Source organism: Bos mutus, chromosome X, assembly GCF_027580195.1.
Source record: "Bos mutus isolate GX-2022 chromosome X, NWIPB_WYAK_1.1, whole genome shotgun sequence".
Lineage (NCBI taxonomy): Eukaryota > Metazoa > Chordata > Mammalia > Artiodactyla > Bovidae > Bos > Bos mutus.
This window is the reverse complement of record NC_091646.1, coordinates 34,731,782-34,750,040: the sequence shown is the minus strand read 5'-3', so window position 1 is coordinate 34,750,040 and position 18,259 is coordinate 34,731,782. Positions and strand designations below refer to the sequence as shown.

Below are 18,259 nucleotides of genomic sequence, written 5' to 3'. Positions count from 1 at the left end.
TTTATTTCCACCCCCAAACCACATTTCCAGATGTCTCTGCAGCAAAGCAAAATTCCACATAGGCAAGCCTTAGGGGAGGAGGGAAAGAAAAAAAGAAAAAGAGACAATTGGCACTGAAAAGCAGAAAGAGAAGATGGAGGTCTTAGAGAAGGGAGTATCCTGAGGAGGTGGGGACAAGGGGAGGAGAAGGGGAGGAGGAGAGGAGGAGGAAAGTGGGCCTGTCCCTTTAAGGGGGTTGGCTGTCAATCAGAAAGCCCTTTTCATTGCAGGAGAAGAGGACAAAGATACTCAGAGAGAAAAAGTAAAGGACCGAAGAAGGAGACTGGAGAGACCAGGATCCTTCCAGCTGAACAAACAGACTAGCCAGCCGGCTACCGTTGGAGTCAGAGTCCCAAAGACATGGGTGAGTTTCAAAAACTTTAGATTGGAAGATTCAAGCCAGAGCATAGGAATTTGCAAGAACTTTGGGGTTCAGAGTTTCTAATGGTTGAAATGAATTGTGTTCTGGCACTTGTTTTCTTTTTCATTCCTTAGCACGCAATTAGATTAACTCCTTCTCTGCTGTACTGAGAATGATGCTTTATTGCCAAAGAACTCCAGCAACACATGGAGAGTCCCACAGGTCCTTGGAGAGAGTGTCTGGAGGGCTGGATGTGGTCATGTGTCCTCCTACCCCCTTCCTTCCCTCTGCCTTCTCTTTCCCCCTGGTCCCCATGTACTGGTAATGGCCTGGTCAGCTGACATCCTTGGTTCTGCTGGAGGCAACTAATGTTGGCTGGCTCTCAGCTGTACAAAATGACTGCTTGCTTGAAACAAAATTTGGACCCTGTGGGGCATCAGAATGAAATTGGGTGACATGGATTCAGGCTTCGTCATGGCTGAGGAGGCCAATCTCAAGTTCAGGAAATGAAAATAAAGTCCTCAATGGCTTTACCATAAGGAAGAGATATGGGTACTGCTGTGTGTGTGTGCGCACGCACGCACCTGTTTGGGTGACCATATCTAGTAAATATTACAGTCTTAGCCTTCCTGAGGGCATGACTCAGATTCTAAATCCCTGCTATGACAAGGAGGCTACTGGGACCTTAGGGCTTTTGCTGACTTGGTTGAGTCCTGAGGGCATCTCCGTAGAGAGAAGCTACATGGTCTGGTCTCCTGTAGTGTCCACTCAGTGTGAGATGTACAGAGCACAAGGATTTTTGTCCATACAGGAGGCCACAGAAACATGTAGACATTGCTCACATTTGGCAAAACAAGAGCAACAGCTTGAATGTGTCCTAAATGAAATGAGAATCAACTGTCCTGTGCGTTCACCATCAAATGTATTACCCAGAAGGTTCCAAAAGCATCTACGGAAATGGGTTTTCAATTATATTAGGCTAGTGTCAGTTTTTAGGTTGTTTCATCCTGAAACACTGAAAGAGCTCTTGAGGCATGTATTCAGGCAAGATAATTAAGAAGGCATGAGCACTGGACTAGAAGTGAACATAATGAGGTTCAAATCCCAGATCTGCTACTTATGAACTTTGTGACATTGGGTAGGTTGCTATGAATTATTACGTCATCATCTCGAAAATAGGGATAATGATAATTGCTTTGTCTACTTTCAGAGTTATAAAAATAAAAAAATAATATGTGGGAGTACTTTGAAAATGGGCAAACTCTATAACGGTTATAAATAATAATAATACTAATTATTATACAATGATGCATGTACAGGCTGTCTCTTATTCTTCCTGAAATGATTGAGCTTTCTTTGCATGTACTTGGAGCACTTGGGCAAGAATTGTCCAGTTGAGTGGGGCCAGATGAGAGGTGAATACTGCAAGAACTCAATTCCTGTCCTAGGTAATGTCAAGAACCTTACCTGAAGTCAGGGCAGCTGATTGGGTAGGTTGTGAATGAAAAACAGAGAGGGAGTAAGGAAGGATGCTGAATATTACTTCCTCAGGGAGTAAAAGCCCTGAGGAAAAGGCAGGAAAAATCAGGTGACCATAGGGACATTTTCCTGTTACAGAGGCGGATAATTTCCTCCAGGGAAGATTATTGCAGATGAGGGCACAGTCGAAGCTGTATATGGGATCTCTTATTCTGAGGGTGAGCCATACTTGGGCTAGGTGCACATGATGGAGTGGCCATTATGTTTTCAGTTATGCAATAGCAAAGTACTGATATTTCAAATACTTTGTAAGTAATAGACCATCTCTAGCAAGGTACTGGACTGCTACTGCTTCTGACAGGGAGTGTGTTGCTGTTTAACTACTGCACTAGACAAATTATATCATAGAATCTGGGATTGGACTGGAAGGAACTTTAGAAGCTGTCTGAGCTAATTCTCAGTGCAGAATTCCCTTCTCCAATGTTCCTACAGCTTCTTCTTCATCATCCCCAGGAACAGGAAGCTCACTACCTCCACCACAGAGAATCAAGTAAGAGGAACAGGGAATTCTGTAGTGTTCACACAAGAGATTTACAAGGGACATGATAGTTCATTAAACCTCTTCCTGATTTGGGAGAGGGATGTTCCAAATGAGTCTTTCAGATAACAATGGAACTGGAAAAGAGCCAAAGAGCAGTAGCTGATTATTCTCTGCTTAGCAACACAATGGCATTACTGAACAGCAAAATATTGGCTCTTGCAAAGCCTGATGTCTGAGAACAGTGGCTGTTACCCTGGTAACCAGACTATGATGCCTCCCTCCAAAGGTGGCTGTTTGCTGAGCAGTGTAGTTTTGGCTGGCTCACAGTGTGAGTGCAGCCCAGGCAAAAAGTGTGAAGGCAGAGCAGGGGTCCAGGTTTTTACAAAATGCCTGAAGACTAACTGAATCCCATCATGATGGCAAGAAGTCTGCAAGAGTGCCAGGAGCTAAAAAGAAAGCAGATGAAACCAGCACATTTACGTACTTTTCCTAGAGACACTGACTAAAACTGACTAAAACGATCATATGTACCCTTCCCCACCCCACTCCTCACCTCAGCCCGGCAGAGCCAGAGGAGAACCAGGCAGATTGGAAGGTCTGCTCTGCTTCAAGGGCCTTTTGCCCTGGGTTTCTTCTAGGAAAGCCAGAAATTTACTCAATAACCTGACAACTAGAACTACGCTCTCAAATCTCTCTGAGTAGTAAATAGACCTAAGAAACCCTTGAGAAATGGGTAGGAGGGAAAATACAGTCTCCAAACCCATGAAAGCAGAACCCTAGCCAATGGCATCTTTTCCCCTTGTTGTGTGTTACCTTGAAGCCTTGAAAACCATCCCCAGGGTTCTTGGTGTTGAAAGAAAGCAACAGTAGAAATGCCCTCCTTGCCCACAGAACTTCAGGTCCAGAAAACTTCAAGTTAGGGCAGTAAACTGATTGGGAAAGATAACAGCAGCCTTGGCAGGTGAATAGAGTAGCTTTCCTTTCCCTTCCCACTGTCAGGGCTTGCCCAGTGTCAAACTCTCATCAAAAACCCCTTGGTTATTTTAAAATGGTCCTAAAGGTGATCACTCAGCTCTGCACTGGCCTCTGAGCTTTCTGCCAGGCCAGGCTCTGGAAAGGAGTCAGTGACATCCCAAGGAAGAGAACAAGGTTCCCTAGATCAGCTTCACACCGCAACCAAGGGAAGAGCGGGAATTGGTGGGAGACTGGGCTAAGGAAGGAAGTATGGAAACTCTTGTCTCTCAGTTTAGTGCCAGTTGCTTCTCTTTCATTTTCCCAGAAGTGGGCAAAGTGAGGACAACATGTCAGGGAGAGAGTTTAACAATCCAGTCTCTACCCCAGCCTCCCAATGTTTGGGTACAAGTTGGCATACATCAATGCACGTGTGCACCCATGCATGTGTGCATGTGTGAGTGTGTGTGTTTGGGGGAGGAGTAGGGAATATAGGAAACAAAGTGGTCCAGATGCTGTTGCCATGGTAATAATAATATCTTTTCAAAGAGGAGGCTGCGTTTCATTTTTATTTAATTATGTCTGCATGACTTGACTATCTAGCAAGCTTGGATTTTCATGCCTCAGTGGCTACAGAGCCCCTTTCCAGCACTTGAACATGGTATAAGTGCTGATTTCACGTAGGAAAGACAAGATTACAAGCAGGGCTTTGTCTGATTTGGATAAAGCCAGAAGCAAAAGTCTTTGTCTCTGGCACCTCCTGATGATTGTTGTTTTACTCCTAGAACCCACCCATTCATCCCCATCCATTCCTGGTACCAGTCACGGCTGCTCTAGCATCTTGGCCCTGTCAACTGCGATAGGTCCTGATCAAGTGAGCCTCTGTTCATGGGGTGAGGTTAAGGGGTGGGTTCTGGGAGGAGGGTAAAACTGTAGCTCAGATTAGAGACTTAGAGAGATGGGGCCAGTTTTTCACTCAATGAGCCTGCCTGTTGTTTAGCTCTATTGTATAGGGTTCTTCTATCTCTCCCTTTGTCAGCTGGATTCAAGGGACAGGCTGGGATTTGTGCAAGGCACAATTGGTCTCTTTCTATCATCCCTTTTGATCAAAGACCTTCCTTTCCTCCCTTTGATGGGTTCCCAGATTCAAACTGAATTTCCATCATGGAGCTTGTCCTTGAGGCATGCCCAGGGCATGGGAAAGGAGGGAGGGCTTGGGAGCTCTTGGCTCCTGCTTAAAGAGACAGCATCAGAATCAACCCAGTACAACCCAGTATCTATTTCTGGATAGACAGAAATATGGACGAGAGTCACAGCAGTCCTGTTGATCCTTGTCAGATTCCTGTGAAGAGCATTAATGAGAAGGACTTGAAGTTCTATCACAGATTGATTAGTTTTGGGAGTTCACAGATACATCTAGCCAACACTGAATATTTCCCCTTTGCTTACATTTTGCCCACAGGGCTTGGTTATACACATTTTAATACTAGATTGTAGGTAGCTTTGGTCTTTGATTTGCCGATATGTTTGTTCTCCCCAAGACTGAAAGGTTTCTGAAGGAAGGGACTAGGCCTTATAGTTCCCTTTTGTCTCCCACAGTATCTGGGTTATTGCCATATGCTTAATAATTGTACTGAATTCAATGAATGGAAAGGAAAACCCTGGGGAAGGTCATTATTTTTCTGTATGATCTCTCATCAAAGTCAGGTGGTTTAGGGACTTCCCTGGCAGTCCAGTGGTTAAGACTTTGCCTTCCAATGCAGGGGGCACAAGTTCAATTCCTGGTCAGGGAGCTAAGATTCCACATCCCTAAGAGCCAAAATCTCCAAGAAAACATAAAATAGAAGCAATATATTATAACCAATTCAGTAACGACTTTAAAAATGATCTATATAAGAATCTTTAGAAAAGGTCAGGTGGTTTAATTCAATTCAGTTGCATTGGGTAATATTATTGCTATATAGTTCTTTTCTGCCAACTCCACCATGTTGCAGTCAATACTTAGCCTGGAAATATAAGAATGTTTCCTGAGAGGCCAAGGAGGTTCTACAGAATCCCTCATGGCCTTCCTGAATCAAACCGGTAACTTTTCAGCCATGAAGTCTTCTGAAATGGAGACCCTTTGGCTTTAGGTTATTGTTCACACAACCCCAAATTAAAGGGAACCCAATGAACCTTCCTCGGAATGTTTTGATTGTAAACTCCTTTGATGACACAATTTCTTGCATGTTCTGAGTTTTTCCCAGTTGGAATCCAAAATTTGATTTTTTGCTCGGGCTGACTGGTGGAGATTCTTCACTTCTGCTGAACTTAAATGCCCTCAGAACAAACATTTCATTTCAATGTGAAGAGATGGACATCTTATGCTGATATTGTTGAACTATTTATAGCTGAAGAGTGATAGATATACTCAGGACCATTTAATTTCAGCTCCACGTTAGAGATTCATTAAAGCCTAGGTCTTTCTTGTACCTTGCTTCGAGTGACAGTAAAGCAGAAATGGAGGTGCTAAGTTATTTGAGCTCTAAGAAAATGGAGGAAAAATGGATTGAAGAAGAAAGAATATCAGTGGATGATTCAGAGTTGCTCCCAAGGCTTAGCCCTTTATCACCCAGTAAGAACACTATATATGATACTCTCTGGTTATTTGGATGATACAGGGATCAGATGGACTAACGAGGCTTTCCCCCTGATCTTTACAACCCTGGAGGGGGCATCAGCTGAAACTTAGACTGGAATTCTGCTTCGTTAGCAAGAGTTCAAGTTTTTTCATTCCTGATCTCACCTGCACCACCATTTTAGCCCTTTCCAGGATAAAAAAGGTGGGGTGAGTCAGTGGGCACAGGATGGTCACTTGCTTGGGAGGGGGGTTCTCCTTACTTTGGGCTAAACAAACAGTTCTTCCATTGTTCCCTGGGTCTGACCCCCTTTCCACCCCCAGGCCTGGAGGCCCCTGCAGAATACCAATGAGGCTCCTGAGATCTCGGGGAAAAAACAAGGCTTCTTTGTCCAGGAGAGCTATGGAGGGTTCTGTCCAAGCCCTGACCCTGTGCTGGGGAGAGAGGGAACAGTGGGGTCATGCACCTTCCCCTCCCTCCACCCCCAGGCTTCAGAGACCTTCTTCAGTAGAAGACTCTAAGAGTTTGGGAGTGGGGAAGATTTGGATAGGCAGAGAAGGAAAATGGCAGCACTGTTTATTTCCAAGCTCCTTTTCTTGACTTACAAGATGCATCTAGTATCTTGACCTGTTAAGAAAGAGGAAGATCAATATCTGAATGTTTCCTGAGAACAATAATCAATTTCAAGTGCTGTGTTTTTCTCTCTGGTTTATATATGCGTTTATGTACATGTTTGCATTCACGCATGTGCCCCCGCTCTGGCACAAATGTGTGCATGTGGGAACACACACACACACACTCACACCCCATGCACCAGCTCTAATGAGGCACTCTTACCAAGCACAATTCATACTAAGTAAACTCTGCCTCCACTTAGAGCAGCGAATCTACAAACTGATTGCTTTCCATAGGGGCCAAGTTTTCCGACAGCAGGCCTTCAGTTCTTAGAGAAGGGAGGAAATGCAGTTCTGCTTCAAATGTTAGCTACTTATTTTGCTTGGCTTGGGCTTCTATGCCTAATCTCTGGGGTGACACACAAGAATTTTGAGGAAGAGGCTCTTTGAGCACCAAGGAAGGGCTATCATTTTAGGGGACAGTGGGTAAGAGGACTCACTCACGCTGTGGCCCTGAGAGCAGAGACAAATGCCTCTACCTCAGCTTTCTCAAGATAGAGAGAATTTGGTCCTTCAGAATCTGTTCACATGGACATAGTTCAGGCACATCACCAGATGGTCAAGCTCTAAGGGCTACAAAGAAACTGTACTAGTATTAAGAGAGTCAGACAAAGGATTTTCCTGGTCCCTGGCATTAAAAAAATGAGCTTTGGATAAAGTCCAAATCTAAAAGTCAATACAATGCATTTTATTTGTGTAAGGAGTTTCAGCATGCTTTCCCAAAATAGCAGCTTCTTGGCACATTTGCTATTTATTTGTGTGTGTATATGCACGCAAATAATTTTTATATGCATATAGTATATCAATCCTGAATATTCATTGGAAGGACTGATGCTGAACCTCCAATACTTTGGCCACTTGATGCATAGAGATGACTCATTGGAAAAGACCCTGATGTTGGAAAACGTTAAGGGCAGAAGGAGAAGAAGATGACAGAGGACGAGATGGTTGGATGGCATCATCGACTCAATGGACATGAGTCTGAGCAAACTCTGGGATATAGTGAAGGACAGAGAAGCCTGGCATGCTGCAGTCCATGGGGTCACAAAGAGTCGAACACAACAGTGACTGAACAGCAACAATGCATATACTATATACAAAATAATCCATATATCATATCTATATGATATGTGAATAGATGGATAAAATTAGTGTATATATAACTTATTTTCTGAAGATTTTCATTTCTTTCACCTTTTGGGGTTGTGGGCAAGAGACTAGAAGGTGCCTTTCCCATCATCTACTGGACGTTTGTTGTTTCACTCCACATGACACCTTAGAGCTCAGGGCTTGTACTTGGGACACAGCTACTCTCAGAACCTGTGACTTCTTATGTGCCCTTCCTGTTTCTCAGCAACACTTGCATGGGCCTGGGGTACCAGATCTGTGGAATTTCAGAGTCTCAGCATTTTAAGACACCTGTATTCCCAGGCCCTAGTGTGTTTTGTCACGCCAGAAAGACATTTCATGCTTTGTTGACTTTGTATAACGTGTCTTTGTAGTTGTTTTGACAGAACTCCAGGGTAGGACTAAGGGTGGGGACATTGGCCAAACTGTATCATAGGGGGACAAGTCAGCCACGCAAAGTGTCCCAAAAGCATTCAGCCTGTATGTTTACTACTGCGAGTAATAGTCATCCTCCCATGAACATCTCCTGTCCTCTGCCAGTTCCCTCCTTTCTTTGGAGTGCTCTCCAGACATCCAGACTAAGAACAAAGCATTCTGTGCTGCAAATGCAATGTTCAGAAATACCCAGGAACATGCAATTTCAGTTTTCCCACCTGAAATGCTCTTTAAGGGTCAACTCTTGTCTGACAATATCAATATTTCTATGAAATTGGAAGGGCATTTACCCTTTGTAACCATTTACTAGGCTGCCTGAAACTGTTGGTTGAAAATGTCAGGTCTACCTAGTTCATTCTCCTCCATAAACAAAAATGTCCCCATGGCAGAGTCTATGTCTTTTACATGTTCACACTCCATGTGACACCTAGCTCAATGCTGGACACATAGTAAGTACTCCATAAAAGTTGATAAATGGCGAAAACAAACAAATCAGAAGGATAAGAAAGGAGGGAATGAGAGCACCATCTTTCTAGTGGCCTACTTGAATACTGATTATTCAAAAACTCATGGACATTTTGGGAATTCAAGGCAAGGATTTATCTTCAAGAATGGAACAAAATATGGTTGGGGGGAGTCAGTCTCACATTCCAAAATTCTGAGGTTCTAGACTCTCCTGCTTTTGGTCTCTGAGGTGACCCCTCCTCCATCCCTGCATCCATGCATGTGAGCACAGGGCCTGGCTGGGCTGGCAGAGAGAGATGAGTGATGAACTATGTATTGTACATCCCTGACTGTTTGCCCTCCTTTTTCTTCAGGCTTATTAGAGTGCTGTGCAAGATGTCTCGTAGGGGCCCCCTTTGCTTCCCTGGTGGCCACTGGATTGTGTTTCTTTGGGGTGGCACTATTCTGTGGCTGTGGACATGAAGCACTCACTGGTACAGAAAAGCTAATTGAGACATATTTCTCCAAAAACTACCAGGACTATGAGTATCTTATCAATGTGTAAGTACCTACTCTCCCCCACCAATCCTGTCTATCTTCGAGACACAGAACTCATCAGTACCTTAGTGACTAGTAGGGGATTGGTGTGGAGCCAGACAGAATTCCTGGGTCTTCCTTCTTTTTTAAAAAACATTTTTTATTGGGGTATAGTTGCTTTACAGTGTTGTGTTAGTTTCTGCTGTACAACAAAGTGAATCAGCTATATGTATACACATAGCCCCTCCCTCTTGGACCTCCATCCTACCCTCACCTGCCATCCTACCCATCTAGGTCATCATAGAACACAGAGGTGAGCTCTCTGTGCTAATAGAACAGCTTCCCACTAGCTAGCTATTTTACACATGGTAGTGTATATATAGTGAAAGTGAATATATATATATATATATATATATATGGGGGCTTCCCAGGTGGTGTTAGTGGTAAAGAACCTGCCTGCCAAGGTTCTTGGTTGGGAAGGTCCTGGGTTGGGAAGGTCCCCTGGAGTAGGGTGTGGCTACCCACTCCAGTATTCCTGCCTAGAGAATCCCCATGGACAGAGGAGCCTGGCGGGCTATGGTCCATAGTGTCGCAAAGAGCTGGACATGACTGAAGCGACTTAGCACACACACAGTGTATATATATGTCAATCCCAATCTCCCAATTTATCCACCCCCCACTCTCTGCCCACACATGTGTTCTGTACATTTATGTCTCTATTCCTGCCCCGCATATAGGTTCATCTGTACCATTTTTTCTAGATTCCACATACACACATTGATATGTGTGCAGATTCCACCTATAGCACATCTGAAGCCCTAAATGAAGGGGAAGTGCCGCATTCAGGGGAGGAGGTCTGCCTGCCTGCCACCTCACTCCTACCACACCCACTCCACCCCTGCCCTTGCTTTGTCTCACATGTTCTCATTTCTGCTAAGTAGGGTTAACATGGACTGAGTTGGAGCCTCTGCAGTGGTCCATATAGAGAACTCGCGGGAGGCAGACTGATGAGACAAGAGTGGGGCTGCTGCTCTCGTTTCACCATACCACTTGAGTGTGCTCCAGCCCAATACTAAGCCTCTCCTGTTTCTAGAGCAAGTTAGGCTCTACTTCCTTCATCTGTCTTCCTTTTTACTTAGCTCCTCTCTCCTCTCTTCTCTGATGGAGCATCTCTGAAGGGTCAGGCCAAGGAAAGTAGGGTCCCAGTTCTTCAGGTCACAGGGTAAGACAAATGTGGGGGAGGAGCATCTTCTTTTACTTCAATAAGTGTTGCTCAGTCGTGCCCGACTCTTTGTGACCCTATGGACTGTAGCCCGCCAAGCTCCTCTGTCAATGGGATTCTCCAGGCAAGAATACTGGAGTGGGTTGCCATTCCCTTCTCCAGTTACCTCAATAAGTACAAGGTAGAAGCCTAGAGGAAGAACCTAGTGATTCCCCTAAAGCATCCCTAGCCTTGTTTAGGAGCCTACTCAGGAGTCCAACTGACTTATGCAGCAAGGGAACCGGGTCCTCCATGCATAAGATTTTCTGGCTTTGTGTTATCTGTTAACACAGGATCCATGCTTTCCAGTATGTCATCTATGGAACTGCCTCTTTCTTCTTCCTTTATGGGGCCCTCCTGCTGGCCGAGGGCTTCTACACCACCGGCGCAGTCAGGCAGATCTTTGGCGACTACAAGACCACCATCTGCGGCAAGGGCCTGAGTGCAACGGTAACAGGGGGCCAGAAGGGGAGGGGTTCCAGAGGCCAACATCAAGCTCATTCTTTGGAGCGGGTGTGTCATTGTTTGGGAAAATGGCTAGGACATCCCGACAAGGTGATCATCCTCAGGATTTTGTGGCAATAACAAGGGGTGGGGGACAACTGGGCATGAGTCTGTGGCCTCATCCCCACCCAAGGCTGGGTCCTCTCTAGGGGCCTGGCTTCTGAGTGAGGACCTGATGGCTACGGCCAAATGAGGTCAGGAAGAACGTGGTGCCCAGCTGGCTTAGCCTCGCTTTTCAAAATGTCCCTAGAAAATTTCATCTCAAAAGGGAAAGCCTGAGTTCTGTGGGGTGCTTCATACAATCAGACCATTTCTAAGCCATCTACTGGTACCTCTTTGATCCCTTCCTAGCTGGGACCACAACAACAGTAGATCTGACTGCCTAAGAATTTAAAATGTTACTCAGTGGATTGAGATGTAGGTTCCTGATCTGAGAGGGAGGGTGGATCATAGAAATTAAGTAATTGACTCCGAGATGGAATCCATACTATTCTGGGATCCTACATTGTTGAAGGTCCCAGAGGGAACTAGCATAGATCTGCATGTTTAAGGCCTTATCTGTCAGAGGGCTATTATGCTTCTAGTGAGGTACACATTGGTTTCCAGCCTCTAGAGTTAAAGACCATTTGGGGGCTGAACATCTGGGGGTTGTGCTGTTATCTTTTGTGGCTAGTATTGGCTTAGAAAGGTTTTTGGATTGGAAATTGAAATCTCTGATTGGCTTTGTTCAATAACTAGGGATCCAAAGTCCTTTGACAAGGGGCATTTTTTAAGCTCAGCCTAAGGCATTTAAATGGCACGACTTTCTTTCAAGATCTCTTTTGATTTCTTCACACCTTATCTGTCCAAACAATCTCCCGAAACCTTTCTAACCCAGGGGTCCTCCTCACTCCAACCCCCACCCATTCTCCCCCTCCCCGTCATTACTTGGGGCCAATTCTCTAGTAGATAAGATACTGCCAATGACATTTGGCAGAGGTGCCCCTCTTACTAATTGTATTTGGTGGAGATCCCTGAAATCTGGTTTCATGTCTGGCACATGCCATTCCAGGATCTCTTTGTTTACATTTCAATATCTGCAGGCTGACACTGATTTCTAACCACTCCATGTCAATTGTTTTAGTTTGTGGGCATCACCTATGCCCTGACCGTTGTGTGGCTCCTGGTGTTTGCCTGCTCTGCTGTGCCTGTATACATTTATTTCAACACCTGGACCACCTGCCAGTCTATTGCTGCCCCCAGCAAGACCTCTGCAAGTATAGGCACTCTCTGTGCTGATGCCAGAATGTATGGTGAGTTAGGGTGGCTTGGCTCTCCTACTCCCTATAGAAGCGTGATATATTTGGTTCTTAGGCTAAGGAGGGTGGTAATTATGGGGAGAAATAAGAAGTATGGATGCTCGTTAATCCCTCTCCACTGAAACCAGAGAGATTTCTTCCCTGAGAAGGGAAACCACTTGTTGGAAGTGGTGGGAGTTTTCTTGGCTGTTTGCACTGCTTTCTCTTAGTTGACTGCTGTTCTGAAACCAGAAGCAGCCCATTTCAATAACAAACAGAAAAATTTTCAACTGTTCAATACTACCTCTATTTTTTGAGTAAATCTTTAGAAAAGAAAATCCTGATAATTAGTAGGACCCAACTCTTCAGCCAGGATGATTAAAGATGAAAGTTCTCCAGGTAACCCCAAAGCTCTGTGAAGTTTACCTTGTGATATTTGTCTCTTACTTAGGTGTTCTCCCATGGAATGCTTTCCCTGGCAAGGTGTGTGGCTCCAACCTTCTGTCCATCTGCAAAACAGCTGAGGTGAGTGAGCCATTGGGTTATTTTACAATGAAATGGCCCAAACTGTAACATTTCTACCCATCTTGGATTTTAAGGACTACAGTTTCTCTTTGCTGGGTTTTGAGTTAGCAGATTGCCTTCTATGAAATATCGCCTGAGCCAGTGAGCGTATACTTGGTAAAATATCTAGTTTCCTAAAAACAGCAGATAAAACCTTCCATTCTAAGGCTTACTCTCTTAAAAGAGAAATTTGTAGATTTAGGTAAAGATAGAGCTTAATGGCAAAACCCCTCAAGTGAACATTTTTATTCTTAAAAACCTTATCAAGGAAATGAGTTGTGCACAGATATTCATCGATTTTATAACACACATTTCGTTTGGAACTTCTCAATCTCATTTAAAAAGAAAGTACATTTGAAAAAGGAAAACACTGTATTGAAAATGGATATTATGCACAAATGCAGCAGGGGAATAAAAGGAAGGAAGAAGGCAGTAAACTATTTCTTTGAAAGCAAAATGTTTTGGGATCCCAGGCACAACCGTGGGGAACCAGTTGATTATTTGGGAGGACTATGTTATTTTATGAGTATTCTGTGTTCTGGGTGCTATGGGTACACGGAAGAATGGGAGGCCTATAGATGTGACAAGTTAGTTAGAGATGCCAAATTAACACACAAAAAAATCAACACCTTCTGAAAGTTGCGCTTCACAATCTACAGCACAGCTTAGTTTTGCAGTTGCAAGACCCAGTTCTTCTGCATTTTCTTACAGTTCCAAATGACCTTCCATCTGTTTATTGCTGCGTTTGTGGGGGCTGCAGCCACACTGGTGTCCCTGGTGAGTTGTCTTTGAATGATCTTGGCAAATAAATGGTCCTGGGATAGCTTGGAGACAGCTATACTGAAAGGTAAAAAGATAGATTCCTTCTAAACTTGAAATGCTGGAGAGAAGCTCCTGGGCAGAGATGGCAGAGTACAGAGACTATGTCTTTCTACTTTGGGTTGGCAAGGAAGAAAAATTTCAAAAATGAGATAGGAACAAGCAAAGTGATATGAGGGAAGAGGAGGAAAGAGATTCGTGGTCAAGAAATAAGATATTGGGACTTCCTTGGTGGTGCAGTGGCTAAGATTCTGAGCTCCCAACACAAGGGACCTGGGTTTGATCCCTGATCAGGGAACTAGATACCACATGCCACGGCTAAGAGTTCGCATGCTGTTCCTAAAGATTCTACAGGCTGCAACAAAGATCAAAGATCCCATTTACTGCAACTAAGACCCGGCACAGCCAAATATACACATACATACATACATAATTTTAAAAAGAATAATAAGATATCGCATTTACAGAGCATGTGACATTGCCAAGTGCTTTGCAGTCAGAAATTATCATTAATTCTTAACACATCCTGGTCAGATCAGTGACAAGAACACTGAAACCTTACTAAACGTGATTTTTTGTGGCCTGGAATTCTATACACTATAAATAGGAATCCATCTTGGATGCCTTCCAAGGGATTTAGTTACTCTCCTGAAAATACTGGAAGGACCTCTTAACACTATTAGAATTGTTATTATTGATGGTGTCTCGGCACAGTGTCAATGTCATGCCTTCATTATTAAGAACACGGGGTACTGAATAAGTGTTGATCTCCTCAGGATCAGCTTGCAGCACTCCTGGCTTCCACCACTGAGGGTTTTCTCCAGAGTTGAGTTGTTCCTCATCTTGTGAAATAAATGGCTGTATTAAGTGGAAGAAAGCTGTGCTGCACAGTGGGGCTATGCCTCTACAGGAAGTCTAGGTCACTCAGACATACAGATATGATGATGGCAGAGCCCAGGTAGTGTTCACTTCCCTGAGGAAAACTCAGTGCTGGGCAGAGCAGGGGTGTAGAAAAAATCCTTGTCAAGTTGATTCTCTGGGCCTGTCTCATGGAGGACTTCTAGTCAAGTATACAGGGCAAAAGCCTGAATGTGTTCCTTTGTGCAGAATATTTTTTTCTTTATTTACCTGTGATTTTATTTCTACCCTTCCTCATTCCCAAAAGGATTGGAAGAGAGAGAGCTGCCTTTTCTACTCTCACTAGTCTTCTCTCTTCTCTTCCCTACAGCTCACCTTCATGATTGCTGCCACTTACAACTTTGCCGTCCTGAAACTCATGGGCCGAGGCACCAAGTTCTGATCTCCTGTAGAAATTTCCCTTTCTCTAATAGCGAGGCTCTAACCACACAGCCTACAGTGCTGCGTCTCCCATGTTAACTCTTTGCCTTTGCCACTGACTGGCCCTCTTCTTACTTGACGAGTGTAACAAGAAAGGAGAGTCTCACGGTGATTAATGTCTCTGCGGACTCTCCCCTCTTACGTACCTCTTTTAGTCATTTTGCTTCATAGCTGGTTCCTGCTAGAAATGGGAAATGCTTAAAGATGGTGACTCCCCAACTGCAAGTCACAAAGAAGTGGAGGCTCTCATTCAATTTTCAAGCATCTCCCGAGGACCAGGAAGTGTTTTCTTCTCAAAGGGCACTTCCACTGATGAAAACAAAGTGGAAAGAAAGATGTTCAGGTAGAGAGAAGGGAGGCACCTGTCCCTGTTGCCATCTTGGGAGCCAAATATATTCTCTTTGGTGTACAAAACCGAGAACTCACTCCAGTCTCCCTAGTACCACTGAAGAGAGAAGAAAAAAAAGAATGCCAGCAAAACAATAAGAGCATTTGCCCAAATCTACCTATTGCAGCTGGGAGAAGGGGGTCAAAGCAAGGATCTTTCTCCCATAGAAAGAGAGCACTGACCCCGATGGCGATGGACTATTTAAGCCCTAACTCAGCCAACCTTACTTATAGCATAAGGGAGCATAGTGTTTGTGTAGACAAAGGGGGCGCTTGGCCTTATACCTCGTTAGAGAAGAGAAACAGGGTGTAGTCAGCATCTTCTTACTCCCTTCTCCCTGATAACAGCTACCATGACAACCCTGTGGTTTCCAAGGAGCTAAGGATAGAGAGAAACTAGTTCATATGAAAAATAGACTGGCCTAAGGAGCAGCAGTCGCTAGTGGCTAACAGTGTAAACTGGGCCAGCCCTCTGGTAGACACAGGATAGATAACTTTTTGGATAGCATGTTTTTTTCTGTTAATTAGTTGTGTACTTTGGCCTCTGTCATATCTTCACAATGGTGCTCTTTTCATGGGGTATTAGCCATTCAGTCATAGCAGGTGATTTGAAGATCTTGATTTGTTTCAGAATGATGCACATTTCGTATTTTCCAGCTTGTCTATCACTTGTTTGGGGTTGTACCAGAAAGGTCTGGAGAATGATTCTTTGATTATGATTCTCTAACAAATGAAAATTGGACATTAAACAACACAAATGATATGTAAAATTGGCTAGTTCTTGCATCTGTTGGGATTTTTGACCAATGATTCCGTTCTTTGCAGAAACAGATTTGGTGAATTTGAATCTCAGTTTGAGTAACATATCTGATTGTTCTTTCTAGGTGGTGGGAGATAATTTGATTTAGTAATGTTACCTTGGTGTGTTAAAGAGTTAGTTTTAACATACAAGTTATTCTCTCCTGGTGCAGATCAAATAACTAAATGCACCAGCCATTAGCTATTCTGTTGGTGAGGTTCCATGGAAAAGGAAAGGGGGAAAGAGTTTGAAACTCAAATAGCTCCCAGGTTTCAGTCTTCCCTTTTTATGTTTGGGTTTTAATGTTGGGTTAAAAAACAAAAAGCTGATTGGTCTTTATTCAGGGAAAGATTTTACGGGTATGACTGTAGGCGGCTCTTTTGATGTAAAGAGTGGTTTTGCTTTCTCCCCCAAAGTGATTTCAACAACATTTAAGGAGATGTAAAATCGTTACCAAAAAAACACTTGATATTTGTTTTCAGCAAAGTATACAATATAAGCTTCCAGGCTGCATATAGGGAGAAGATGGAAAAGGTTCTGTAAGAAACCAATCAAGATCAAGGAAAGTGAAGTAATCCATACCTTGTGTTTTGTTTTGATTTAATAATATAACAAATAACCAACCCTTCCCCGAAAACTTTCTATGTATACATACACACATATACACATACGAACAGAGTTAATCAACTGAAAGTGTTTCCTTCATTTCTGATATAGAATTTCAATTTTAACACACATAAAGGATAAACTTTTAGAAACTTATCTTACAAAATGTATTTTATAAAATTAAAGAAAATAAAATTAAGAATGTTCTCAATCAAACAACTGTGTCTTTGAATTGAATTGTTCTGTTTGACTCCACAATAGCAGTTCAACTAATTGTACCTTTATTGTGCTTTGTTCAAGGACCTTATTTATTTTTCAAGTCATCCCAAGTCATTCTCACAATAATTTTATGAAATAAAGAGTAAATAAATCACTTCTGTTTTTATAGTTGGAGACACTAAGAAATAGAGGCAAGGTAAATTACCACAAATAACCAGTATATATCTGGGCTTGGACTAGCACTCAACTCAGGTCTTGATACTAATTCATTGCATTTTAGGGTTTCTTTTCACTTAGAAATTGGGTTTCAGAGTGCTGTACAAATTCAGAGTCAAATATGGTTACTTCTTTTATATGACAATGGGCTTCCCTTGTGGTTCAGCTGGTAAAGAATCCACCTGCAATGTGGGAGACCTGGGTTCGATCTCTGGGTTCGGAAGATCCCCTGTAGAAGGGAAAGGCTACCCACTCCAGTATTCTGGCCTGGAGAATTCCGTGGAGCTGTACAGTCCATGGGGTTGCAAAGAGTCAGACATGACTGAGTGACTTTCACTTTTATGTGACAATAGTGCGCCAGCCCTGGTGTGTATAGGATTCAGTTATTGTTAACTTTTCCTTGAATTGTTTGTATATTCCAATAATGAACGCTTAGTGCTTCAGGCACGAATAATGCTTAGTTTTATATGAGAAGTACTGGGTGAAAGGTTTAATGTATGGGCAGAACAGATATAGTAAAGGCAGTGTAAATGTAAACAATCTGTGGCAGGGCAGTATTAAGCTAATTAGCAGCACATGCTATCCCAATGCCCCACTCACTAGCCCACTTAGGACACAGCATCCAATCCCTGTCAAAACCCTAGGCTATGATTTGGCACTCTAACGACCAGCCTAAAGAGATGGCAAGGAGCATCATCAGAGAGAAAAGAGAGTCTAGCTTGGGGGCAACAAGATATTCATCAGTTAAGGAGCTCTGTACAAAAGTAGTTTCAATGTAATCTCCTGGTTTCTGCTTCACTGCAATTAATATTCTGCAAGCAAGGCTAGTTGGATGACTTTAAGACAAAAAGAATAAAAATATGAAAAGGACTTATTTTTAGACACTGGCAAACAAGGACAGAGCACCATATTTTGGAAGACTGATTCAGGGTGCTATAAAGTGAATGTATTTTTGCCTCAGAACAGTGGAAAGCCAGTTCCCAAGAAAGCTGTGTTCTCCATCTGCCCTTATTTGGCTCTGCCCTCTGGGACCCATCTATAGATCGAGTTTTCATGCTCTCA

At 43.4% G+C, this 18,259-nt stretch overlaps 1 protein-coding gene across 2 annotated transcripts; it reads left to right on the top strand.

Annotated features, from left to right (window-relative positions):
• Positions 1 to 269: 269 nt before the first annotated feature.
• On the top strand, positions 270 to 16,972 carry PLP1 (proteolipid protein 1). Of its 2 annotated transcripts, none has more exons than XM_014479492.2 (7): positions 270 to 403; positions 9,045 to 9,231; positions 10,762 to 10,918; positions 12,096 to 12,264; positions 12,701 to 12,774; positions 13,525 to 13,590; positions 14,861 to 16,972. In XM_014479492.2, exons 1-7 carry the CDS (start codon positions 400 to 402, stop codon positions 14,930 to 14,932), a joined length of 729 nt encoding a protein of 242 aa, XP_014334978.1. In that variant the 5' UTR covers positions 270 to 399; the 3' UTR covers positions 14,933 to 16,972. The 2 variants fall into 2 exon arrangements, with proteins under 2 accessions (XP_014334978.1, XP_005900068.1); XM_005900006.3 differs by having other exon boundaries at positions 10,762 to 11,023.
• Positions 16,973 to 18,259: the final 1,287 nt, after the last annotated feature.